Source organism: Rhineura floridana, chromosome 2 (assembly GCF_030035675.1).
Source record: "Rhineura floridana isolate rRhiFlo1 chromosome 2, rRhiFlo1.hap2, whole genome shotgun sequence".
Taxonomy (NCBI): Eukaryota; Metazoa; Chordata; class Lepidosauria; order Squamata; family Rhineuridae; genus Rhineura; species Rhineura floridana.
Genome location: NC_084481.1, coordinates 45,652,574 through 45,679,797, shown reverse-complemented (window position 1 = coordinate 45,679,797; position 27,224 = coordinate 45,652,574). Strand labels below are relative to the sequence as shown.

Here is a 27,224-nt window from a genome sequence, read left to right as displayed (position 1 = left end):
GACAGCCTGCGCATGTCAACACGATTCCCCTAAGGAGTTAAGTCGAACTCAGTCATGACATTTCACTTCTAAGTAAACATGAGAAGAATCGTAAAGTGTGTAGGGCAGAGGTTATCCTTTCAAGGGGGCATTTAAAATACGCCACTTAACTGGCCCTAATGCGTGTCCTGTATGGAGGCTACTATAGTGTTTGCGCACGTATATGTGCGTGTATCGTTCACACATGTATACACTCACAAACATATAACGTATTGTAGTGGTGGTGGCATACAGTACTAGAGAGAGAGGTTGCTCCGAGACAAACACCGGGGGGGGGGTCAAAAGAGAAGCGAGCGAGGGCGGGGAGAAGCAGCCAGGAGCCAGCCAGGCACCGTGGCAGAAGGTGGAGGACCGCGAAGAGTAGGCGGTGTGTGGCGGGCAGGGTGCCGGCTTTCCCGGCTATCGCGAGAGGCGCAGCTAGGAGGGGAAGGGAGGGGAAAAGAAGCCGAGAGGGCCAGGAAGGGAGGCTAGCTAGAGCCGGCGGATTCTGCCGCCCGTAGCGGCGGCTGCTGCGGGAAGTCGCAGGTTGCCGTCATGGCGGGGGTCGGAGCCGGAGCGAGTGCCCAGGAGAAGCGGGCCACGGCAGCGCGCCTGAAAGCGGCCCTCAGCTTCAGCGCTGCCGAGGACAGCGAGGCTGCCGGGGAACTGCAGGCGCTCCTGGAGCGGGCGCTGAGCCCTTCGGCGGGCAGCGGTAGCGAGGCGGTGTCTGAGGCGCTGGCTTGGTGCCGTTGCCTGCTGGCGGGTGGCGAGCCCTGGGACAGCTTCGTGCAGGCGGTGAGGGCCTACGACCCGGCCACGCTCTGCGGCCTGGTGTGGACAGCCAACTTCGTGGCCTACCGCTGCCGCACCTGCGGCATCTCGCCATGCATGAGCCTCTGCGCCGAGTGCTTTCACCAAGGCGAGCACGCCGGGCACGATTACAACATGTTCCGCAGCCAGGCGGGGGGTGCCTGTGACTGCGGCGACGGCAACGTCATGCGGGAGGCCGGGTGAGTGTGAAGGAGCGTCTGTATGTTTGGTGTGTGTGTAGGTAGGAGGACACTGTCAGGGACGGGTAGGGAAAGGGAAGGCCCCGGGAGCATGTAAATGAGTGTGTGTATTTGGAAAAGGGAGTGCGCTCTCTCTCTCTCTCTCTCTCTCTCTCTCTCTCTCTCACACACACACACACACACACACTGCTTTTTTAAAAAAGGCGTACATGCTGTTAATGCTAAAAATAATAGTGTATGGTTGTGACTGATCTGGGACTGGGAGAACTGGTAACTGCTGTGGTGTATAAAATCCTAAACTCTTACATCATATTAAGTAATGTGAGGAATTACCTGACCCTGTTTCTGCTGTCATAATCCCTGTTCTGGCTCAACAAATGTACAAGAGCCTTGTGGTCCTTTAAAAAGCAGATGTGCGTACAATCCTATTTTTATTTAGAAACTTCTCTTGTCCTATACAAACTTTCGATGCAATAATAATAATGTTATACAATAATTGTTTATAGAACTGGTTGTGGCATGAGCTTTTGTGGGTAAGATGAGTGGGCTCTAGTTTATGGAAATTTGTGTCACAATCTGAATAGTATGTGTTTGCTCTGCAATTTGTTGTGTGTGTTACAATCCCCACTTCATCCAGAACTATGTGGTCCAAGAGGAGAAAATAGCTATCTTTGCACCCATACATTAAATCTGACAGGTGATTAATCTATGTTTAGTGGTCTTGTAAATGCATAATTTATGCATGTTGCAAGCTGATGAGGTGCATGCATGTGAAAGAACTGAGAGTGAAAATCAGCACCAAAGAGTAGTAGTACTTAACATTTTTATAGCACTTTCAAATTTAACACACATTATCCAGATGTAGTGCTGGTATAGCACAGTGGGGAGGAGAGCCTGGCTGGGAGTCCAGAGTCTGTGAGTTCAAATCCCCGCTCGTGTCTCCTGGTTGTCAAGGGCCAGCTAAAGATCACCCCCACAGTGAGTGGCTCAGGGGTTACGTGCCCTGCCACCTGTGCAGCCATGGGCAAGCTGCATAGTTCCAAGGAGCCCAGTTGCCCCCCAGCTGGCAGTTGTGGACAAGGAAGGGGCTGACTTGTGCAGCTGTGGCAAGCTGAGCAGGCCCCAGCCAGCTGGGGAGGACTAGCCTCAGAGGAAGGCAATAGTAACCCTCCTTTGAATACCGCTTACCACGAACAGCTTATTCATAGGGTCACCATGAGTTGGGATCGACTTAAAGGCAGTCCATTTCTATTTCATCCAGATGTATGTCAAAGGTAAGATTCAAACCAAAGACTGCCTGAGTATGTGATGGAATACATATAAGAAAAATATACATACAGAAAAAAACAGATGGCTACATGCCCATGAAATTGATAGACATGATCACACATGTCATCATACTTACCAAGGATGGCAGTAAATTTACAATTTTGTGTTTTTACACATACCTTTAATCCACATGGGATAATCACAGACAGTACAAACGCATGATAGGGGAAGAGCTGTAGTTCAGTAGTAGTATTTCTTTTGCATGCAGAAGGTCCCGTGTTCAATCTCCAACATCTCTAGGTATGGCTGGGAGGGATTCCCTGCCTGAAACCATGCAGAGCTGCTGCCAGTAATACTGAGCTGGGTGGACCAATGGTCTGACTTGGTATAAGGCAGCTTCCTATGATCAGTTCCTATGATATGGTCCAGTTCTGGACACCACCCTTTGAGAAGGATGCAGATAAATTGGAATGGGTTCAAAGGAGGACAACAAGGATGATCGGGGGCTGGAAACAAAGCCCTGTGAGGAGAGACTGAAAGACCTGGGCATATTTAGCCTTGAGAAGAGAAGACTGAGGGGAGATATGATAGCACTCTTCAAGTACATGAAAGGTTGTCACATAGAGGAGGGCCAGGATCTCTTCTCGATCATCCCAGAGTGCAGGACACAGAATAATGGGCTCAAGTTGCAGGAAGTCAGATTTCAACTGAACATCAGGAATTTTTTTCTAACTGTTAGAGCGGTACGATAGTGGAACTAATTACCTAGGGAGGTGGTTGCCTCTCCAACACTGGAGGCATTTGAGAGGCAGCTGGACAGCCACATGTCGGGTATGCTTTGATTTGGATTCCTGCATTGAGCAAGGGGTTGGACTTGATGGTCTTATAGGCCCCTTCCAACTCTATTATTCTATGATGATAAAGAATAACCAATCCACGATTGTCTTCAGTTTGCACCTACAACCATGCTATTCATACAATACCATTCTTCTAGCTTCTGCTCTGTGGTTGCATTGGTGTATTTGTGCCTGGGTGGGTTTTGTCGGTCAAGGAGGTACAGTGTGATGATACAAAACTTGGTGTATACTCTGTTACACCTACTTGGTTTTTCTTCTTGATTGCTATGCAGTTTTTGTGTTCCATAGCCCAGAGCTTCTTTCTACTGTCCTGTGTGTGGCATAAAAGTAGAAACATATACATTAGTGTACTAAAGAAGAGAGAAACATTTGTTGCATCTCCCATTGTGCTTATTGCTCAGTCTCACGCAAACACACTCTGTATGGGAAGAAAGACAGGCACGTAGGTAGGGTGCAGAAATAATTTGTGGGTTGGGGAGAGAGAGTGATGCACAGAACACCGTAAACCTTTTCAGGTGTTGCTTTGTTCCAGGATTTGACTCAGGGTAAGTTGGGAGCAGTCTTCATGCTGACCCTCTCCTCCCTCATCGTAGGTAGAAGGTATGTGTGGAAAGGAGTTGCTCTGATGTCTGTTCCTGCAACAGGGGTGACTAACCTGTTTTGGCCCGAGTGCTGCATTTACCCTTTGCCAACCCTCTGGGTGCTTTGGATGTAACCTGGTGGGAACAGCTTGAGTGCTTTTTTTTTTTTAATCATAGAGATTTTGCAACTTACCAGCAGATCAGCCTGTTCCCCCTCCAGGTGTGGCTGATGGAAACACTTTGTTCTGGTGACTAGTTGTTCACAACCTAATTGTCCTTCAATATTAGAAAACCCACAGCTGGTATAGCACAATGGGGAGGAAAGCCTGGCTGGGAGTCCAGAGTCTGTGAGTTCAAATCTCCACTCGTGTCTCCTGGGTGTCAAGGGCCAGCTAAAGATCATGCCCTCAGTGAATGGCTCAGGGGTTACGTGCCCTGCCTCCTGTGCAGCCGTGGGCAAGCTATATAGTCCCAAGGAGCCCAGTTGCCCCCCAGCTGGCAGTTGTGGACAAGGAAGGGGCTGGCTTGTGCAGCTGTGGCAAGCTGAGTAGGCCCCAGCCAGCTGGGTAGGACTGGCCTCTGAATACCCCCTCTGAATACTTACCATGAACACCCTATTCATAGGGTCACCATAAGTTGGGATCGACTTGAAGGCAGTCCATCCATCATTAGAAAGCCCAGTCCACACCAAGCACAGACAACTGGATACAAGACCTTTTGCAACTAGCAGCCCATGAGGAAATTCTGCCTGTATAAATTAGACAAAAAAATTAACTTCCAAGAGACTTGGAGTGCATTTTGGGAACTCTTCACAGAGTAAAATCTACAACTAGAAGAAGTGCACAATGTAATACAGGGGCAGAAACTTCTCCAAATCAACAATTGTTAATCTGTGACCACAGCTGAACATTGACACTCATTTACCTTAACCCTTATCTGAGCATATTAACCTGAACACTGCATAACATGTCAAACAACTGAACATCAGAAATAAAAATTATGCAAAGAAAAATAAAAGGGCATGAGCTGACAACACTGTTATTTTCCATGCTGCTGTTGCCCCATCTTTTAGAAGTGGTAACACTGGCACAGAAAGTAAGCATAGAATCTGAGTTGGAAGATCTCAGAGGTCATTGAGCTAAACCCCCTGCCAGTGGAGGAAATCCACTATTACAACATCCCTGATAGGTAGCAATCCAGCCTCTGCTTAAAAATCCAAATAAGGGAGAGCTCACCACCTTCTGAGGAAGTCTGTTCCACTGTCAAACAGCTCATATGTTCAGGAAGTTCTTCCTAATGTTTTGTCTAAATCCTTTTTCTTTTTGGGGGGAATTTGAGTCTATTGGTGTGGATCCTATCCTTTGGAGCAACAGAAAACCAATTTGCTCCATCATCTGCATGATGATTCTCGCATCCCTCTTAATCATCTTTTCCCCAAGCTAAACATACTACTGTCCTCATAGGTCTCCAGGCCCCTCCCGTCTTTGTCACCATCCTCTGGACATATTCCAGTTTGTTGATATCCTTCTTGTTGGTGCCCCCTCCTGCATGACATTTTATGTTACTAGAGTGGTATGGGAAGAAAACCTATTGTTGCAGTTCAGTTCCTATGCTGATGAGACTGCACAGAATCTAGCTTAGAGTTGCATTCCTATTTCTCAGGGTTGGGGAAATTCCAAATTTTTAAAAAGCTCAGTTCCCTATGTTTCTTCAACCTCTAGTGAGGAAAGAATGGGGGACAGAGCTCATGAGTTGAAGGCTTGCTTCTAATCTCACCCCAGATAGAATCTCAGGGCAGAGAAATGTTGGGCCACATGAGTGAATGTCCTTTCAAAATTCCCTTTCCCCCTACCTAGTTATAGTGAAAGAAAAGCATTTGTAACTTGCTTCAAACGATACAATGTATGGTACGAGTAGCCAACTTGGTGCCTTTCAGATGTTGTAGACTACAGTTCCCATTTGCCATGCTGGCTGGGGCTGTGGGTGTTGTAGTCCACAAAATCTGGAGGACACCTTGTTGGTCAGTCCTGACAAAATAGAATGTAGGGAAAAGGAACATTTGAAGTGGCCCTGAAAAAGGGCCAGTGGGGTAGATTGGAAGGCCTTTAACAAGAAAGAGGCTGTGAAAATGAGACTGGACAAAGACGGATGGAGTAAGTGGTTAAAGGGGTAAGGGTGGTGTCTAGAAGGCTGGCCTGAAAGTGGGGCTGACTGGGGGGGAAAGGATGCAGGGAGATACAGGCTGAGATGAATGTAGGACAGAAAGGACACAGTGTAAACTGTTCTGTGTTGGAAGGGTATAATGTGCTAAGGGGTTTTGTGGAAGCATTGCGGGTAGGGATACCTGTGGCTGCTGCCATAATGTGCAGATGTAAAGCTGTGAGGGCATAATTTCAGCTCCACAGTAGTACTTTATTGGCAGGACAAGATGATCAAGTGCTGCCAAATTTTGGAAGGAGTCATTTGCTGTCACATCGAAAGCATGTGATAGTTGGAGTCACACTATCCTCTACTCTCATTTTAGTAAGGATTGAAGCATGAACTCTGAAGGAATGCCAGTATGTAAACAGTTCTCAAGTGTTGTCTGCTCACTGTGACAGACACTGTCCATTGTTAGTGTGAAAGCTAGAGAGAGAGAAGGCAAAGCCAACTGTGGAACCTTGTCATTTTTATTTTCATGCACTAATGCTGTGTCGTCTCAGCAGACAAGCCTGTAATTAAAATGCAGCTCTGCTTTATAAATTGAATGGCAAAAAGGAACATAATGCAGTTGTCATAGTTTCTACAAACAATGCTTCCTGATCTGTTTGACTGCTAAATTGTCATGAGAGACCGTGATGTTGGAATCTTGTTGTTTGTGTCTGTATTATTGGCACAATGTGACTATGGCATGATAACTTTTTCTTCTACTACTGCATGCAATATTTCCTCTAACCATGGACAATGAAATGGGAACAGGAGAACTGATGGAAATTATTTTAATTTAGTGTTAGTGTAGTGACAGCCTGCAATTAGGCTTTCAGATGTGCTGACTATTCTTCTGGAATACAAATGGCAGTATGTTTTGGTAAGTCCAGTGGGAGGTTTGTTTCAATAAAGATGTTTCCTGGATTATGTACCTGAAGTTGATGTCTGAAAGAATTCAGTTAGGCCTAGTTTTCATAAACAACAAATGAATTGATAAATCTACCATTTGAAAGTGTAGGTGGGAGCTCACATGACTATGTCGCATGAAAAAACATTCCTCCATATAGAAAACTGGCATGTTAGAGAAAAGGATAGGGTAAATCCCATCTCACCATACCTAGTTTTCTGTGTTTGGGGAAACTTCTTCTTTAAAAAAGTGAGAATTGAAACACATGAACCCCACTTTCCAGAAACAGGCTTACCACCCTCTCCGATACTTGTGAGAACTAGTACAGGCATACCCTGCTTAAAGTCGCTTCACTTAAAGTCACCTCGCTATAACGTACATGCTCCATACTCCCACATACCCCACTTTAACGTACGCGTTTTGCAATAACGGACACTTAATGGCATGACGCCGCTGCCATCTAGTGGTGATTGCAGTGCAGTACATGCATAGGTAATTGCTTCACTTTAAGTACATTTTCACTTTACATACACCCTCCGGTCCCATTGCGTATGTTAAAGTGGGGTATTTAATTTCCAACAGTCATGCATTCATTGATGTGTCTTCTGAAAATAGTGAATGTGTTGAGTATGCTATTGCTGTAGTTCCAGCATCTTTCTAATGGGACTTTCTGGTGATTTTTATGTCTTGGCAAATCTGCTGGTCCTTCCACCCTACTGACTGATAGCCCCTTAGGTTATCTTGACAAGAGTGTAAACAGTGAATCTATCAAGTTGAAAAGATAAAGCCCCCAGTCCTTTTTTGGTAATGGAAAGGGTTGGAGGAAGGTGAAGAATTTTGTGTGCTTATGTGTTACTCCTTAGTTTATGGCTGAGATCTTTTGGATTGTTTCAAGTTCTGGAATGGTAATTTGCCTCTTCCATTCTAGTCACTTCCCTTTCTCATTGTTCTAATTCATTCTTCACCCTCTCCTAAATGTAGTCTACCCTTCCCATGGTTGGTATGTCTGTCCAGCAGATTGGTCAAGACTGTATTAATCAAGATAATGCTTTATCTGTTTTAAGTGTTAAGTTTTCCATCATAGTAAGCAGTTGCCCTCTCCTACAGTTAAACATTAACAGCTATGTGAAAGATCAGGTTTCTTGAAACTTTTGCTAAGGCAAGAATTCTTAGCATGCTAAGAAATGAAGTACAAGTACTATTCTGCCTGGCACTGCTTTTCTTGGCAAGAACCCCAGAGATTGCCTTCTGAAGTTAGAAATTATGGATTGTGTGCAGTATAACATCTCTTAAGACAGCCTCCTTGCCTTCTGATCCAATGAGCTGTTTTCAATAAAGCTATGATTCACAATGCTTTGTACCTATACATGTTCTCTTGTCAAACTAAAATCTCTAATGTTTGATTTGGTTGGATGCATTTCAGCTTTGAAATCAAGGATGATTTAAGTACTCATCTACCTTTTCCTCTTGACACTTTGGAAATTTGAGGGTTATAAATAAGAGTATAGAAGCTCAGAATCACCTGTTTATTGTTGCAAAGTGGCTTTCATCTCATACCAAAAAGAAAGAAAAGCCTAGGTAGTCAAATGTTGAGAGATGATTTTCAGTAAATCCAGGCAACTGTGGAGTGACTTTTTAAATCCATTTATTTGCAATGCACACAGATTTATTATGTATTAAACCAGGTACAGTATTGTACATACCTATGCTTGTAATTATTGGTATGAATGCACATATTGGTTTAATCTTTGTATTAATATTTTTCTTTTAATCTTGTGCTTATCTGTGACTTTACTTTTGTGCATTGAAGAACTCTGTAACCAGGGCATGAAGTCTTACATGCCATAACTAAAGATGTATTCCATACCAGCCCTTTAACTGCAACATTCTTCAGTTGTCTTATGAGAAATTATACAGACTGTGTTCTTGTTGAAATTTGTAGGGCCTCTATTTCCTCAATAAATAATGGAGACTATCTGCAGCCTTTCTTGTTGTGTTGGTATTATTTGCCACTGCAGGAATTGCCCTTCTCTCTCTCCCTCTGTGTGTGTGTGTGTTGTACTGTGAAGGCAATTCATACATTCTCTTACAAAAGTTCTAAATTGCCTGCAGATAGCTTGATTTCATGTTGAGTTTATGTTTTGTCTTTTGTGTTGAAAGAACTACATTTGATTTCCAGACTTGTGTTTTCACTATTGATTTAAGCACAATGGTAAACCACCTCTGAATACCTCTTACCATGAAAACCCTATGAATACATCCAAAAGATTCATAGGGTCGCTATAAGTCATAATCGACTTGAAGGTGTATAGCAACAATAATAGTCATGAATTCTACTTTCTCTTCCATTTCCGCTGAAATTGTCGCTCTGCTTCTGTTGTGGTATTTACAGCTGGGTATGACCCTGTGCATTTTAAATGCATGCCAATAAAAACATTCTAAGCTGCAAGGTCCAGCAGTAGTTTGTCTAGTAGGAAGCCAGTACAGATGGTTCTATGGCAAGTGCATCAGTTGGCCGTGACAAATGCTTGTGGTTAGAGTTTTTCTTCGCACTTTTTTCACTGTTTCTCTACAATTTATGGTAGGAATGGGGAACCTGTGGCCCACAGGTATAGCTGGACTACAAATCCTATGGGAGATGGAGTCCAACTACATTTGGAGGGCCACAGTTTCTCGACCCCTGCTGTAAGGAATAGTTTTGCATTACTTTGTGGGTATAAAGAGAAAAGCAAGAGAAATTAATATCTAATAGCTTTTATAAGAACTGTGCCACAGGAAAAGTGTAATAACTTCAAAATCTTGCACAGGGCTAGATTCAGAACAAGACTAGTTAGTTCTAAATAAGGTATTTTGTTTAATGAAAGATACTGGTATTTACATATTTATTTGTACATAATAATCTTCTGTCAGCAAAGCCGTGCATATTCTGTGATTGCCAGTATGCAGTTTGGTTTTCTAGCGTTGCAAAAATATTAGGGACTTGTGAAAACACCAGGATCTTGTCACCAGAGCTTCAGTGCTCTGTACAGCTTCTTGTCCATTACTGTGACTACTGTAAAAAGAATGTTACACAGAATAAACAAATCTATGCAAATTGGTTTAATCATAATTTACATAAGACATTGAATTTTGCTCAATACAGCTATGTTATAAGCATGGCCCTTTTTAGCAACTATCAAATTAAAAGCCTGATCCTGTGCATGTTTCTAAGTAAGTCCATTGAGTCAAATGGGAATTTCTGGCAAGCAAACATGCATGGGATTTAAGTCTTAATATGTGAGTGGTTGGCATATGAGCTTGATATTTACCAGCTATTCTGTACAAGTGGCATTTCCCCAGTGTTACCTGGAAGCGTAGCTTTTTTTTGTTAATCACGTTTTACAATGGCCAGGTAGAATAGTTGTAGTACTGTTGCCTTTTGGCTCCTTACTGCAGAGTGGAAGTTGATTTGTGTAGCTACTAGTTTATTTTCTGTGAGAGTATTTCAGACTGAGTAATACGCTGTATGAACAATTCCTATTTTAACTGTGCGAAGAAAAGCTGAATCCATGATGAAATCTCATAGAAGAGAGATGTAACTAAGTAAAGTACAGAATGGCCAGTTGTAGCTAAGCTAGGATGATGGTCAAATTTCTGAAAAAATGTAAAATAAAAGACAAAGTAAAATCTTCATTGAAAGATTGGCAGGAGGGACAAATAATTATTCCTAATAAATCTTTTTAAAAATTCAAATAATGTTAAGGTATAGATTATTAACAAAAGTCACACACCTTATTGATATGAGGAAGGGCGGGATACAAATTAAATAAATAATAAATATTTGAAAATGAGAAAGAAAATGATTCTGCAAGTACTTAAACCTCAAATTTGTCTGAGATCAACATTTAAAAAAAAATACTACTGTCATCAGTATCTACCTCTTCTCCTGAAAATGGGTTCCCAGTCTGAAGTGTGTGAGTAAAACTAATATTACCACTGTGGGGTTTTTTTTGTGTGACATCCCTGCCATAACTTGTTAAGGGATACAATGGTTGGCATAGTCGGGTTCTGAATTGTAGAAATACTATCACTCAGTAACGTTCTGTAAGATATAGATGAGGGGGAAATGCTAATTGGGAAGCAAAACTACCTTTGCAGTTTGCTGAGAATAAATATGAAGTATGCTAAACTCATCTGTTAGTATATGTAGGCTTCTTCACTTGTTCATAAATGATCTAGAGTTAGGCAGTGAGGTAGCCACGTTTGCTAATGATTGTTCAAGGTTTGCAAAGAGATTGCAGAGAGCTTCACAGGATCTTTCAGACAGGGTGAATGGGCAATAAAATGGCAAATTTAATTCACTACAGTAAGCAAGGTCATGGACATTGGAGCAAATCCCCCCTCCCTATTTTCACATATATGCTCATGGGGTCTCAACTGGTGGTGACTCACTAGAATTGAGGCCTTGGGGTCATAGTGGATAGCTCAGCAAAGATGTCAAATGATTGCTTGGTAGCTGTGAAAAAGGTGAATTCCATGCTAGGGATTATTAGGAAAGAAATTGAAAATAAAGCTGCCAATAGCATGGTGCCATTATACAAATATATGGTGCGACCACACTTGGAATACTGCGTACAGTTCTGGTTGCTTCACCTCAAAAAGACTATACTATAGAACTGGAAAATGTTCAGAAAAGGGCAACCAAAATTATCAAAGGGATGGAGCAACTCCCCTGTGAAGAAAGGCTTCAGCAATTGGGGCTTTTTAGTTTATAGAAAAGATGAGTAAGAGGTGACATGATAGAGATGTATAAAATTATGTATGGCATGGAGAAAGCGGACAGAGAAGTTTCTCTCTCTCTCTCATAATACTAGAACTTGGAAACATCCAATGAAGCTGAATGTTGGAAGATTCATGATAAGCAAAAGAGTACTTCACACAGCACATAGTTAAACTATGGAACTTGTTCCCACAAGAGTTAGTGATGGCCACCAACTTCTCTGGCTTTAAAAGAGGATTAGACAAATTTATGGAGGATAGATTATCAGTGGCTACTTACCATGATGCCAGTGTACTATGTTTACTGTTAGAGCAGTATGCCTCTGAATACCAGTTGCTGGGAATCGCAGGTGGGGAGAGTGCTGTTGCACTTGGGTTCTTCTTGTGGTGGGCCATTGTCAGAACAGGATGCTAGACTCAATGGGCATTTGGCCTTATCCAGCATGCTGTTCTTATATTCTTACTCTTATGTTTACATATGGAACTGTAGCATGAAGTTTAGAAATATTTAACTGTCTCTTCTGTATTATTAATTAGGTGTCTTGCAATGTTTAATTTTGTATAATTTGGCTTACAGGTTTTGTAAAAGGCACCGAATAAAATCAAGCTCAGAAGTTCCATCTGTTCCAAAAGACCTGTTGCTAATGTCAGAACTAGTTCTTCCCCAATTTATCTTCTGTCTTATCCAGTATTTAAGGGAAGGCTATGATGAACCAGGTATGGATAATATTCATATTTTGGAAAGGTTCACAATATAGATCCCTAAAACAGCCAGTAAGTTTTGTTAGTTTCATTTCCTTTACAATAAGAAAAAAAGGGGGAGAACCCCAGAATGTCAAAAGAGGGAAATTCCAAATTATGTAGATTTTTTTTATTGATTTCTAAAAGAGAATAAATTTCTTTCAGATCAAATACCCAACGCGTTTCAGCCCTACACAAGGGCTTTCATCAGGGGATTTAAGTTGTTAAAGTGCTTTATTCAATAGAGTCTTCTGTCTCACTTTTGCTATGAATGGCATCAATGTCTTTGTAAAGCACTTTAACAACTTAAATCCCCTGATGAAAGCCCTTGTGTAGGGCTGAAACGTGTTGGGTATTTGATTTGAAAGAAATTTATTCTCTTTTATAGAAATCAATAAAAAAAATCTACATAATTTGGAATTTCCCTCTTTTGACATTCTGGGGTTCTCCCCCTTTTTTTCTTATTATCAACGAATGTCCACACCTCGTATTTTTTGATCATTTCCTTTACAGTCTGTTTTGTTCTCAAGGTATGTATCTTTTCAAACAATTGGTGATATGAACTGCAAGTGGGTTATTAACAAAGCGTGATATGAGCATTTGAATGTTGTGAGTGAAGTTGAGGTTTCTCTCTCTTCCACCCCTCCCAATGTATACAACTCCATATATTTTATTAAATGGGAGTAAAGCTGAAATCCTAAGGAAGGTTGATGCACTGAGTTTCCTGGATTACACAGAGAAGTCAATAGTGGGTGGTGCATGAGCATAGTACGTTGTGTCTATTTGATGAGTAGAATAAGACAGAAGATGAGATATTGAGAGCTATGATTGTTTAAGAGAAAGGGGAGTGTTTGGATGTCTGATAATGTTAGAATCAAGGAAATGAGGGGCACTATGGTGTGGAAAGGTAATAAGAACAACCACAAGCTTGTTTGTTAAATATAAGAGGAAAGCGTTTAGCCAATTGCTTGGCTAAAAAGCGTATGATGCATTTTGCTCTTTTTATTAATCGTAGAGATGTAAAAAGCTAGTGATAATCAGCAAGGGGTATATGGTCTAACATTGTAATTATAAAAATGGGATAAAGTATGAACAGAATAACCAGTAAGAGGTTATAAAATAATTAGAACTGCTTGCTCAATCTGCTACAAACTGCTTGTTGTTGTTTTTTGCAGTTCTTGATGTACCATCAGAAAAAGACCTTCTTAAAATCCTTCAGATATTGGAACCTCACATTTCATTTCTGGAAGATCTCACAAAAATGGGAGGAGCAATGCGTTCAGTCCTTACGCAGGTTTTGACAAATCAGCAATTCTATAAAGATCTTAGCTCTGGTGAGTTGGTGTGTTATTTTGTCTTGAGGAGTTTTTGTTAATGTTCTGTCCTTTTACATTCACCCTTGCTGCAGTGGGGCAAGCAGTGAGTTGTTTGATCTTTCTCTCTCTCTCTTTAAGGGCCAGAAGAAAGAGCACTGAAACAGTGTGTTCTTTTTTGGGGTGTCTGCAGAAATGGTGTGTATCTCCCTAAAGAGGCTACACTGTTTCTCCTGCTGGAAGCATCAGGGCAGCCAGGCTATTTAGCTTCCAGTCTTGGCTTTAAAGGACTAGGGATCCATTATCCTTTAAAGCAGGGATAGCACTGCTACTGGGGAATTCAGCATGGGGATAGTAGAGCCCGGTACCTACTGTCTCTCATCTGCTTCCCTGGGTGCAATTAGTACTAAGCCAGACAACTGTATGAAAATAAACACCTTGAGTTTTTTGCATGTTTTTTGCATGAACAATGTGGCTATTCAAACCTTAAAAGGACATATTTCCTCCTTAAACTCCATTGCTGTATGTTAGAATGTAGGTATTTTGTAGACTTGGTTAAATTTTTCTGTTGGTAGAATAATTCTACTGGAGAGGAGTAGGGAAGGATGAAGACCTAAAACAAATGCAAATAATTTAAAAAGCAAAAGGGCCACAAATTAATGGGACATTTGCTACAGGTGAACTCATAGGCTTGTTGGTATACTCTACTTTGTTTCAAAGGCTAGATTAGCATTCCTGTGCCAGAGTGGTACCATGAGGGATTGCCCAACCTTTGAGAATTAAACCAAATTTTTAAAAGTCACAAAATAGTGTAGGTGTGGGAGAGAGGTGTAATATTTCTCATTGCTAGTGATGACATAGTCACGGTCCAAGAGAGGTGTGTGACACGCAACCACAATTCTACACTGGGCTTACAGTAGTTGCAGATGTGCTCCTTACAGAGGATTCAGATTTTCCTCACAACAAACTGTTGCACTTTGAATGCTGGAAAAATACAATATTTACACATTTGAAACCCTACTTGAAGGAAGGTTTGTGTATCCCATATTTCAAATGAGTTATAGGGCATTTATTATATGGGAAAGCCCACAACTTATTTAATTCTGTGGATCACTTATTGCATAATTGGCTAGCCAAAGTTTCTAACCTGTTTCATACTATTAGGCACATGTGAGCAACTCATGGGCTGCATGTTGCTGCTTGGTTGCTCTTAGCATATTCTGCCGAGCCCCAGGAAGTCCAGCCCACTTTCTCCAGCTGATCAGCTCTCAGTTAGACAATGGGGGAAAGGTTGCTGTTATCATGCTGCTCTGCAATGTGGGGCCAGCAATTTTAGCTGCCTTGGGATCGCAGAGGAGTGCAGGGTATACCCTGCCACTTGTGCTCCTCATGCGGCTAGGTTCACTGGGTAGCTCAAGCTTTAATCTGTCTCCCCAGAACTCTCAGTTTAGCCAAGATTGCAATCTCTACGCTACTAATAGCAGCATGGAGGGCAAGAATTGGGATTCCTGGGAAGTGCAGGTTTTACCAGTTAAAGTTTAACCTCAGAGTTCCTCATGCAGCTGCAAAGGGGAGGCTAAGATGCCATGTGTGTGTGAGAGAGCGGAAGGGTGTGTGTGGGGGGGGTGGGTGGGGGTGGGTGGGGGGGGGTGATGTTGGCAGAATGCTGGCCACAGCCCTGCCCACCAACATGTAACTTCCAACCAACTTCAAAGCACCGCATGTTGCCCTCACTCCTGCATTAAGGCTTGGTAGAGCTGGTCCCTAGAATGAATTAACATCTATGAAATATATTTAAGGTGGTGGAGAAAACACATGTGCGAAGAAAAGCCATGAAAAATACCTTGTAGCTCTGAAAGGTTCTGGACTGACATTTCCTGAAGACAAGCTTGCATGTGGAGTGCAGGAACAAGCAGCTGGAGCTAGCACTTCAGTAGTCCAAGGTCTCTCTATTTTGTTGTTGTTGTTGTTTGAATAAATGTTATTAAAATTAAGACTTGAAGCATTTTGCAGCTTGACCTGTTACCATGTATCCGCTTCTGAAGTAATTCATTGAATGCAGTTGAAATTAAACAACAGTAGATACAAAAAGTAAATTTGAATCCCTTTTCAATTTCTCCAACTTCTTACAGAACAGAAGTTACAATGGAAGTCTTGGGTCCGCTTACTTCTATTTACTAGAAAATGTAACATTTTGAATGACTACTTAGTAATTGTGGCACAAGATATCATTTCATAAAGTATAGCAACATGCATTTGCGCACTGTTGTCGGCATAGTACCAAACAGCATGTAGCACTTTCTTAAGTATTTAGCATTTCCCCCCTAGGCTTTTCTTTCTAGTACTGTTAGGCCTAATGCAGCTCTTGCTTGAATGATTAATGCAGAGTTTTATAGAAAGACATAGGTAGATTTTGTTTTTTAAATAAAATTCTCATTTGTTCATTTGTACATGAATTATTAAAGATATTTTAATTTTAAATCTCTCAAGGTTTTGCAGGTGCTACATCAACTTCAGGGCAAGGTGACTCTTCAGATGAGGTGAGCAGAAATTAAATAAAGTGTAGTATCATGTGAAATAAATTAAAATACCCTGAGCTTCATCTTGCTTGCTTTTGCTAACAAATGGACGGATTGGTTCAAAACTAATCTGTTAAATAGAAAATACATATCTTTGTATTTATGCAGGACCAGTCCATCTCTGCTTTCTCCCCCAGGAGAGTTGTTGCTAATACTGCTTTCATTGAACTAATTTTAGCAACACAGTGAATTGCAGTGTAGATAGCAACTTCTGGAAATATGCTAGCTCATTACCATGCTAGTTTCACTTGCTTTGAGCAAGTTTTAACTAGTGTTGATACACCAATGGTTGTGTGCCAACTGCATGTTTCTAGGGCTCTTGTGTTGGCAATAATGGATCTTTCTCAACCAGGTTCCTTTACTTGGTACTTGTAGAATAGGATATTTACTTCTAACGGCACTCCTAAGCATGTTTACTCAGGAATAAGTCCCATTGAGGTTGATTTAACTGGGAGTAAGTACCATTGAACTCTACAGGACATTTCTGAGTAGGCATGCATAGTATTGTTCTCTGTGTTAACTATGCTAGGCAAATAACTAATAGCATATGAGTTGTGTATACAGTTTTAAGACAAGAATAACAGGATCTGTGAGTTGTAGATAGGTTTTTTCTCAGAACATGAGGTGGGCCTCCATAAAGTTGCTAGATTAGCTGCTGGATAAGTATCTTCCTGAAGTCCTCTTACCCTGTAAACCATCTGTGCAGTACAAGAGTGAAATGAGAAAAGTGGGAAATTGGGGAAAGAGCATGTAGTTTTAGCAGTTCCATCTATGGTTCTAATCTGGAACTGGGCTCTTGGCTACTGGACAGTAAAGATTTTGCTCATATACTTTCCACATATGCAAGCAACCAGGCATCATATATTGTAAGGGTGTGCAGAGACCATCCTCTGCTTCTTTTTTTGTACACACCATATGTTTAAAGCACATTATTTCCCCCCAAGAATCCTAGGAAGTGTAGTTTGGTGCTTTCCCCTCTTAATATGTGTAAATGAAGGGAGTCTACCATGACAAAGAATAGCCCAGTCTTTAAATAATACTTGTTCGATTCCTGTGCCATTAACGGTAACCTGACATGCAGGAATTTGGTCAGTGAAGGTTTCCTTGATATTGAGATCAGTGTTGGAAAAAGTTTTACCAGCTAAATTTCAGCATGTCAGGCTACAATAAAAGTTGCCAGAACAGAGCTGGTTGAAAAGGTGGTATCTCCATTTGAAAAACACAGTTCAAGACTATTAGCAGTATTTTGGATTTTAGTTCTCAGTTTCAGAAAATGAATGTACTGATGGCTGCTTCAGAGTAGTTTTGAAAGGAACATGTTGCATGTTTATAACATTTGTAAAGGATTAACTGGTTAATGCTGAATTGTATTTAAACAGATGTGCAGCAGTCTGCTGTGCTCTTAGCAGTGGCATTTGTAAGCTAACATTTTTCAAAATACCACTGTACTTTTACAGTTTAAAAAAACAAAATAATAGCTACTAAAAAAAGAGGCAATGTAACTGAAGTTGAAATTAATTCTCTAAATTTATGAGACCAACTCAAAATGATACTTAAGACATGCATTTTTTTATTTAGTTAATTTGTTAAGAGGAAAGGAACATGTTAGATTAGGATTTGTACAGGAATCTGAAACAATGATCTCTACTGGAGAAAGTGAGACTGGGAAAGTAGCACACCCTGGGTTACTTTTTGTGGTGTTCGGAAGAAGAGATACTGAACCACTTCAATGCAAGATATACAACTGGAAATTTTAAAAGGGAAAGGAACTTAAGTATTTAGGGAAGCAGTACAGGAAATGAATCTTTAAGTGCTTTCTACTTGTGAAAACTGGATTATTATTGCCACCCTGGGCTCCTGCCGGGAGGAAGGGCGGGATATAAATCACATAATAAATAAATAAATAAATTTTGCCCTTCTGATATTTAAGTGAATGCTGGTCACTAAATAGCTTATTAACCTATGCGTGTGTATCTGATTATGAGTCTGTGCTAGCTGCTTGTGCAAGGTAGAGTACCCACTTTTTGTGAATTAACCTATTTTTGAGTGGCCATGTTGGATCCAATGGTGAATGTGTACTAGCAAAAAGTACTTCTACATGTGCAAGGCAGAGCACCCAATCTTCACTAGTCTCCTACATTCACTGTAGCCCCCATTCCCCCCACAGCACTGCTCTTGGAGGTTGGGAGACCTTCCTGAACAATGTGGGATATTGCAGAGGGCTGTAGCAGATAGGGAGGATCAATGAAAATTGTGTGCCCTGCCTTACATTAGTAAGAATTTCCATTAGTGCAAAGCTACAGTAGGATACAATCTTGTATGTGTGTCTACAAAGTAGATGTAAAATACGTATGATAGACAGGTTTATTAAATCAAAAAGCACTTGCCTACAAGAGAGCAAAGTCAGGGTCTCAGATAACATAGTTGTAATCTTACCCAGAAACTATGAGTTAGTACTTACCTGTCTAGTTCAAGGCTCCTGCATACAAATAATCTAAAACAAGGACATATGATACTATTAGATACTAGTAGATTTTTTCAGTTGTTTAAATTGTGTGCGTGGTATTTCAACTGTAGGTATTAAGTAGATCTAATTGCATATACCTATAGGCAAGTAAAAAGTATTGTTGTGTTTACTTTTCTTGGAACATGGATATATTTTAACTTTTTTTGCCCTCACATACCTCTTGCATTATTACATATTGGTAAGCAGGTACTGTATATAAAGACAGACTTCCCATGAGGGAGCAAAAAAATGTTTCCTACTTGTTCTATTTGCTGCCTCACAATTCCTCTTGTGATATTAAGTGACAGTTTAGAGTTGACTCTGAGACATAAAAGCTGTTCCCCAAAAGCCCTGTACTAGGAGAAGGTGGGTTTGAGCCGTGGAATAGCAATAATTGCATCCCTGTGTTCAAAGCTTTGAGAACAGGCAAGGGAAACAGATATATTTGGTTAACGTGTAGGAAGGATAAACATGGAAAGACTTGAAGTTCTTTTTGGATATCAGCTTGCTGTTGCCTAAAGTTTCAACACATTGATGACAAGAAATTCATTGTGCTGAATAAAATCAGCTGTTAGAAGATACTAATAGTATTTTAAATGTTGAAATGTTTTATTATCACTTTCTAGTTGACTGTGCACACGTTTCTAAGTGCACATGTTTCTAATCAAGTGCCACTGGAACTACAGTATTTATATCTAACTGAACAAGTTTAGGATTGGGGCAGTTGGCATGTTATGCCTTAAAGGGTAAACTTGAGAACTTGAATCAAACCTTTAAATTTATTATAAAATGCTGTGTCATTCTTTCTTTTAGTTCTTGGCCACAATAGTTCTTTGAAGACAATTTTACAGAACCAGGTTCCCCCAAGGAAAAGGGCACCTCCCATAGTTTAAATTATGCATTTGTAAAGATTATTAGCAGCAGCAAAAACAAAATTTAAAGAGGTCAATTAAGACCTTTCTAATATAGAATATGTTATTAAATGAATGAATTGTGAAAGTGTTTTTGGAAACAGTTGCTGTAGTAGTCAAACGGTTTCACTCATTTCATTTTCCTTTCAAAAGCATGTTAAAAGAGCATAAGGTCTCTGACATTAAGACATTTTATATTTATCCACTTTCAAACTCTTCCCCTGTCTCAGGAGGACCAGAATGGTAGCCAAGGTGTGGGAAAGCGCAAGAGGGTGAAACTAAGCAGCAGCACCAAAGGTACATGGCATATAGTTTGTCAGATACTTTTGTGTTTTTGTACCTTGGAAGTAACCAAGCCTGATCAGTTTTTGATCACTGTTGACTGAAGCACTATGAGAAAAGATAACTATGCTAATATAGTATACTTTCACCAAAAATGTTTACTACCTCTATTGCCTTCTATTTGTGTAGGTGGCCTTTAGGTGGGCAATAAGTTTTCAAGCAGACATTTGAGCGAACAATGAAAAGAGTTTCCTGAGTTATTAGGATTGTGTATCAAACATGACTTAGCATTCCTCTCCCCCCATCTGCCCTCCAAATCTGCTCTGGAGGAACTTTGAGAGTGCCCGGCAGACTGGAGAGGACAGGACAGGAAGAGAAAGTTCTGTTGCATGCATGGCAGCCTCTTGCGGCAGTAGAGCTGCAGTGTTAGATACAATCCTTAACATTTAATCATGTTCAGTGCCATAAAAAGTGTAGATGTTATAGAAGCAAAATTATTTTTTAAAAAATGTGTGTAGCACAGATAAAGGATTTGAGGATTATCCTTCCCCATGCAATCATCACGGTGCCTGTGTGTGCAGATAGTCACCCATAAGACATAACAGATCCCTGTTCCTCCTCTTCTTCTCCTCTGTGGACATGCACTCTTGGCCATGTGGCACACCAGATCATTACTATAAATGGGAGATCTGTGCATGCTTCCCATATCACTGTGTAGACATTTTCCTCTGTTCAGTCAAGGAATATGAGATCTGATCATTATTTGATTGAGTGGAGCAAAGAGGGCTGGGTATGGAGGGATGTGCACTGTCCATAGCAGCCTAGGCTACTGAGTGTCCTTGTGCCAAAGGGGAGAAATAAGCCTTAAGGAAAATTATCCATGTGGAAACAGATGTGCACCTGCATACAAAGGTTTCTGTCCTTTGTGTCTCATCACTTTTGTGCACTGTTTCTATGAACTGTATCTTTTGCTAAATCAGTGCTGACACATCTGCCCAAAGATTCCATTGTTGGGAGCAAAGGTTTCACTTGACTTTAACATTTTTTTCTGTCTAAGCCTATGTAAATAGCCAAGAAAGATATACTTTGAATTCCTTCCTTGGGTGGGAAGGACAAGGAAAGATGTCTTTAATTTATTCTCCTTTGTTCCTGTTAAAACTTATTGATAGTAGCAGCAGAGGTTAATTATTGCCGTTTTGCTACTTAAGCAAAAGGATTATTGCATGAAATGGTGGAAGTCTGAGCATCTCTTGACAAGAGAGGGATGAGCATCAAAAATGAAAATTGTGATGACAACACAAGTGATGTAAAGTCTTGGAAGGATGGATTCATTTGAAGTGAAAAGTCACATAAAGATTGCTTTAGCTGCTACGTTGACAAGTCTAGAAAGAAGAAATGTAGACTTTTATTATCTGGAGGCACTGAAGATGGCATGTGATGGTGTCTGTATGGGCGGAAGATAATGCAGTTGTCGGCTGATGAGGAAAAAGTGATGGTTTGAAAAAATGTGCAGAGAAGAGAATTTTGTACTCAGAAAGCTGAAGCCCCATACTTTGGCTTCTGAGAAAAATCTTAGCCGCTCAGAACAATTTCAGGCACAAATGCTTCATCTGATAAAATGCCCAGTGTAATCAACAAAGTAGCAGGTTGGAATGTTAACTGCAGTTAAAAAATGGCATGATAGAGACATGAGGAGGGAGATTTCTACAGCTAAGTCATTTATTCCCCCTGTAGTATCTCATGTTGTATGTGCTACCAATCTTGTCTCCTTTTCCCTCAAAATACTAGTTGCTCAGTATAATATATATCAGTGTAAATCGGCATCATCAGCCCAACTACAAGTAAGCAAGTTTGAGAAGTCTATTCCATGGTAATGTCTCAGAATCTGGGATTTTTTACCTTAACAAATATGGATCTGTCAGTGAAATAACTTGAAATGTTATGAAATTTGTTGGAATCTTGTCATGAAATGAATCTGCAAGTTACCTACTCACCTTGGGCTCACAAATCTATATTTGATGAAGTAACACAAATGTAGGGTTGGGCCTTTTCAAGGAAGAATTGATGGAGTGCTTAATTCTTGTCCACCGGTTCTTCCCAGTTTTTCTCAGGCTGTCCCCCCATTCCCCCAAGAACCCAGCTGGGAAGAAAAATGGCTTGAAATGGCTGGGGTGGAGGGTTAAAGTTTACAATCTTTTCCCATCCCCAATTCTACAGATGCCCTTTTCTGCCCCTTAATTAGCATTGCAGTGCAAGTATGGGATTCCTAAACTAATGTTTGTGTGGTATAGTTCCATCCATATTCCCTGTTTGTAGCAAAGGATGCAAGAAGTAGTTCTAGCAGGCTGGAATTTTAATCTGCATTAGATTTAAACCAGGTATGTTTCACTTTAAAACAAATATATATATATTTAAACCAAAAAGAAGACTAGACTATCTAGAGCAGCCTTTCCCAACCGGTGTGCCTCCAGACGTTGTTGGACCACAACTCCCATGAGGCTGATGGGAGTTGTGGTCCAACAACGTCTGGAGGCACACCGGTTGGGAAAGGCTGATCTAGAGACTATTGAAACTAAGAAGGGATTGGGCTGTAAATACAGTTTTCCCCAGGTAGCATGCCATCAGGCGGATATTAGCACCACCTAGTGTCCAAAGGCAGGAATGCATGGGAGTAAAGACTTCTGATGCTCTTTCTGGTGTAATCCTAGTCGATTCTTGTCTTTGTCCTAGGCTGGGTCTTTCTGCCTTAGCTCTCCTAACTAACCCTTTCCCCATTAGGGTTTTAGTCTTCCTTCTCTAAAGCTACTTATAATGAATACAATTGTCAATGTGTTAATAGTTCCAAATTTGAGCCCAGAGGAGGGAGACATGGGGAAAGATAAACCTCTGTTCTTATTCATTTCCAAATATTTCCACCGGTGTAAAATTTTTATTCATATTCACAATTCAGATTATTCTAAAATGTTTTTGTATCAAATAACAGATTTTTTCTTGGCAAATAGGCAGACTCCTTGATGTAATGCAGCAGTCTTTCCCAGTACATAATTTATTTGGGTATGTTTGTAGTATTGAAACGTATTTTCTGTAATATTGGTCTAAACAATTTTCTCCTGTGTAAATCTGAGCCAACGGTTTCACTAACACATTTCCCTTGCCCATTTTTATGCTACAGACCTGTAATCTCTTTTTAGTAACAAGTTAAAGTCAGTGAATCATCCAAAATCCTATTGATCAGCTACTGGGACTCCTCCAAAGTATAAGAGTAGGAGAAATTGATACTATCGTAAGATTGAGTAGCTATTTCCCCTTTGAAGCCACATTGTAAAGATATAATCAGTAGTGAAATACTTATTTGTACTCAGTTTTTTTAACTTACCCCATTCTGAAGGGTTTGGGAAGCTGGCATTATTTTTTTGTTTCAAACATGGCTCCTTGAGTGGCTTACAGATCACTAAATACAAGGGCGTACCTCAGGCTCATAGTCTAAAAATGATAACGAAAGGAAAATGAATGGGAAGGAATGGGGAAATATGCAAGTTGAAGTACACATTCTTAGTTAAATATAATTGCATTGCCCATCCAAATGGTGATAGAAATATATTGGAATATTGCGGTGCAATTAACTGGGGTGTGTATTGCACAATTGTCAGTCACAGAGGCACACAGAATAGCCCCCAAAGCCCTTGCTTATATTAAAATAAGGCTGCAATCTAGATCTCATTAAACTAGCTGGGCTTCTTTTGAGGAAGGATGGGGTCTAAATGTAATAAACAAACAAACAATAAATAAAAATGCTCAATAATAACCATGGTCTGAATTTGCCATATAATATACTAGTAAATTCAAAACAGCTTGTATCTATGTAGTCCTTGAGAAATTCCTTGACTGGCTGGAGGACGAAAAGATCATAGCTGACGAACAAGCCGGTTTCAGAGCAGGACGTTCCACTCTTGACCAGGGTCTAGTACTCCAACATCTTGTGGAGAAATATATGTCTCCCCCTGAGGGAACGTTATATGTGGTGTTTATAGACTTTAAGTCCCCATTTGACTTGATCCCTAGGGACAGACTCTGGAGAAAAATGGAGGAGTCTAATATTGATAGGCGGTTATTGATTTTAATTCAGAGTCTTTATGGAAATACATGCATGAAGGTAAGATGTAACCGAGAGGGCCAGCTAACCGCCCCCATTCCAACTCACAACGGAGTTAAGCAGGGATGTATACTCGCCCCATCTCTTTTTAACTTCTACATCAATTCCCTAATTAAACATCTAGCGGAGGTGAATGCCCATCCTCCTAAGCTGGCAGGTAGACCTTGTCTTCCCTGCTCTATGCTGATGACGCTGCCCTTTTGTCCTTAACAAGTGTGGGTTGCGTCGCCTTCTGAGAGCACTTAGTTCCTATTGTACGATAGAAAAGTTGGAAATTAATTACGACAAATCTAAGATCTTTTTTTTTTTTCCAATAATTTTTATTCAGATTTTCATAAAACATACAAGACAAAATCATAAAACATTCAAAGACAAAAAACAAAATCAAAAATAGTTAAACAAAAAAAAAAGAAAAAGAAAAAAAAAACAAAAAAAAAAATAAAGAGTAAAATATTGACTTCCCATTTGTCAAAGATCAAATCAGTTATAAGTCTATAATATATAACAATCCTGTCTCTTAAGTCATATTATAAAATCACTTTCCTCCAGTAGTTATCTTACTTAATCATCAAATCTCATAAACATTACTTTATTCTTTCCACAAAAAGTCAAAGAGAGGTTTCAATTCTTTAAGAAATATATCTATCAATTTTTTTTTCCAGATAAGCATATCGATTAATCCATCTCATTACTAATTATGATAATCTTATTGTCATAACCATAGTCAAAATAAACATTTCAATTAATCCATCACATCAGAATCTGTTAGGTTCAGTAATTTCAGTAGCCATTGTTCTATTATCCCTATTAGTTCCATTTTCCATCTTCCATCTTCAGTAGTCTTGTTAAGTCCAGTAATTTCAGTATCCAATCTTCCATTATCAGTATTCCATAATAATCTTGCTGTCAGAGCCATAGTCATATAGTAAGAGTCTGATGGGAATTACCTCTATCCCAAATATTTTCTTGCCATCCATTCTAAATAGGTTGCTGAAATACTGCTGTAAAATCATATCTCTGTTCTTTTTTTCAAAATACACTGGGTCATCTCTTGAAAGTTTTTCCATTGTCACATGGCTGCAGTTAATTCCATAGATTTTCTCTATATTGGGCTCCATCACATCATTCCAGTCCAGAAGATTATCCATGCCATTGATAACTTTATCTCTAGAATCTTCATTAATTTCTTCAGAGATAACATTGAGTTCCAAACAATAGATTTTATTTCTAAAGTCCATAGACTCCAAATCTTGTTCCTGTTCCACGTTTGTTCCAATCTCCGGGATCTCCTCTCTCACAGGGACCCCTGTTCCAGTCTCCAGGGTCTCCTCTCTCACAGGGACCCCTGTTCCAGTCTCCAGGGTCTCCTCTCTCACAAGGACCCCTATGTCTTTAATCTCCTGTGTCTCCAAACAATAGATTTTGTTTCTAAAGTCCATAGACTCCAAATCTTTTTCCTGTTCCACGTTTGTTCCAATCTCCGGGGTCTCCTCTCTCACAGGGACCCCTTCCAGGGTCACCTCTCTCACAGGGACCCCTATATCTTTAATCTCCTGCTTCATTTTACTCAATTCAATTTTCAGCTCCTTACAACCCTGTCGCAGGTTTTGTTTCGTTATCTCAATCTCATCCATTATTTTCTGAAACATAGTTATTTCCAGATTCTCAGCCACTTTCTTAATTGCCATTTTAAAAGAAAAATATAGGAAAACCACTTCTTATTTCAGCAACAATTGGGTTAATACTCCAAACTTGGTGACATCACAGTATAAACAGAGCAGACAGCCTTATCTCTCCATGCTTAAGTAAACAAAATGCAGTTCCCAGGATCGAAACAATTAATGGCGGTCGTCAGGAAACAGATTCGTCAAAATAAAATAGACCAAAAAGAGAGTAGTCTCAGACAATATAATATTCTTCAAAATAAAAATCTGGAATAGAAATCCCTCTTCTGTGTATATCTTTAGAATGCAAATCCAGGACAGCTTTTTGCAACAAAAACAGAGATAAGCTATTAATTAGTGAGTAGCAGAGAGAAGTTATGGCTCCCCAGTGAGATGTCAAAAACCGATCAATCTGGCAAATCTCTTTTAAACAGCAACAATTTAAGTCAAGTAAAAGAAAAATATAGAAAGAAGGGTGCTTGCCTGTTAGTGCGTTCTCTCTTAGAAGATAAGATGAACGTTCGCTTTATCAGATAGAGCTTGTTGTTGAAAATCCGTCCCACCTTCGTCGGCTGGACCTCGTCCCATAAATTAATGAGATCTGGTCGTCCCAACAAAAATAGGCTTTGAGGTTAATCTCTTCGTTTCTCCCTACCCGGGAGAAGTTTAATCAGTCAAAAAAAAAAAAAAATCTGACTGATATATCTGAATAAGCTTCTTTTGAGGCAGGAGCCCGTCTCAAAAGCAGGCACAGGCTAAGTCACCCTTCCCGGAAGTCACGACAAATCTAAGATCTTAGTGTTTAGGCTTAAACATTGATGGCTATTAAATAATCACTCGATCGAACAAGTTTCCACCTTTAAGTACTTGGGAATTACTTTCCACTCCTCTGGCTCTTGGAAAACCCAATTAAATAATGTGGCTGAAACGCCCAGAGAAGTGTAAGGGCATTACTTGCTTTTTTCTTTTCCAATGGGGCCAGTACACCCCCTTGGCTATGCAGGTCTTTAATGCCAGGGTCGTTCCTCAGCTATTATATGGCTCACAGCTCTGCTCTTAGGGTAAGGGTAACTATGCTCCCCTGGAATGCATACAATCTAAGTTCATTAGGAGCATTCTTGGTTTACCCAGTTGTGTACCAAATGTAGCTCAAATACTGAAAGCCAGTCCAAATGTAATTGGTTGTTCTGAAAGGCTCACAGCTGGGGTTACATGAAGTTGAAGGTGAAAGGAAATCCAGAACTGTGAAGCAGCCACTGAGAAGCATTATCTTTGTGAACCTTGCTGTACAGATGTACCATAGTACAGATCCTAAAATGTTGGTGTAAACCAGGGATTTTCAAACCTTGTATCCCCAGGGCCACTTGAAACAGCTGAAATTATTCTGGCCCACCAGTCCCAAAATGATGATGCAAGGTCAGAGCCAGTCATTCAATGGTGGCAGATAGAGACAAAGTTTAGCATAATCAGCTGGTAGTTACTGACACC

General features: G+C 40.4%; 1 protein-coding gene across 4 annotated transcripts in view; it reads left to right on the top strand.

Annotated features, from left to right (window-relative positions):
• Nucleotides 1-352: 352 nt before the first annotated feature.
• The window catches only part of UBR3 (ubiquitin protein ligase E3 component n-recognin 3), a 172,366-nt gene continuing 145,494 nt past the window's right edge, over nt 353-27,224 (top strand). For all 4 annotated transcript variants that reach the window (XM_061608528.1, XM_061608527.1, XM_061608526.1 and 1 more), the window contains exons 1-6: nt 353-1,028; nt 12,165-12,304; nt 13,504-13,662; nt 15,441-15,584; nt 16,132-16,181; nt 19,868-19,934. In XM_061608528.1, coding sequence (XP_061464512.1) covers nt 574-1,028; nt 12,165-12,304; nt 13,504-13,662; nt 15,441-15,584; nt 16,132-16,181; nt 19,868-19,934 — 1,015 coding nt within the window. In that variant the 5' untranslated portion in view covers nt 353-573. The remainder of the gene's footprint in view (nt 1,029-12,164; nt 12,305-13,503; nt 13,663-15,440; nt 15,585-16,131; nt 16,182-19,867; nt 19,935-27,224) is intronic.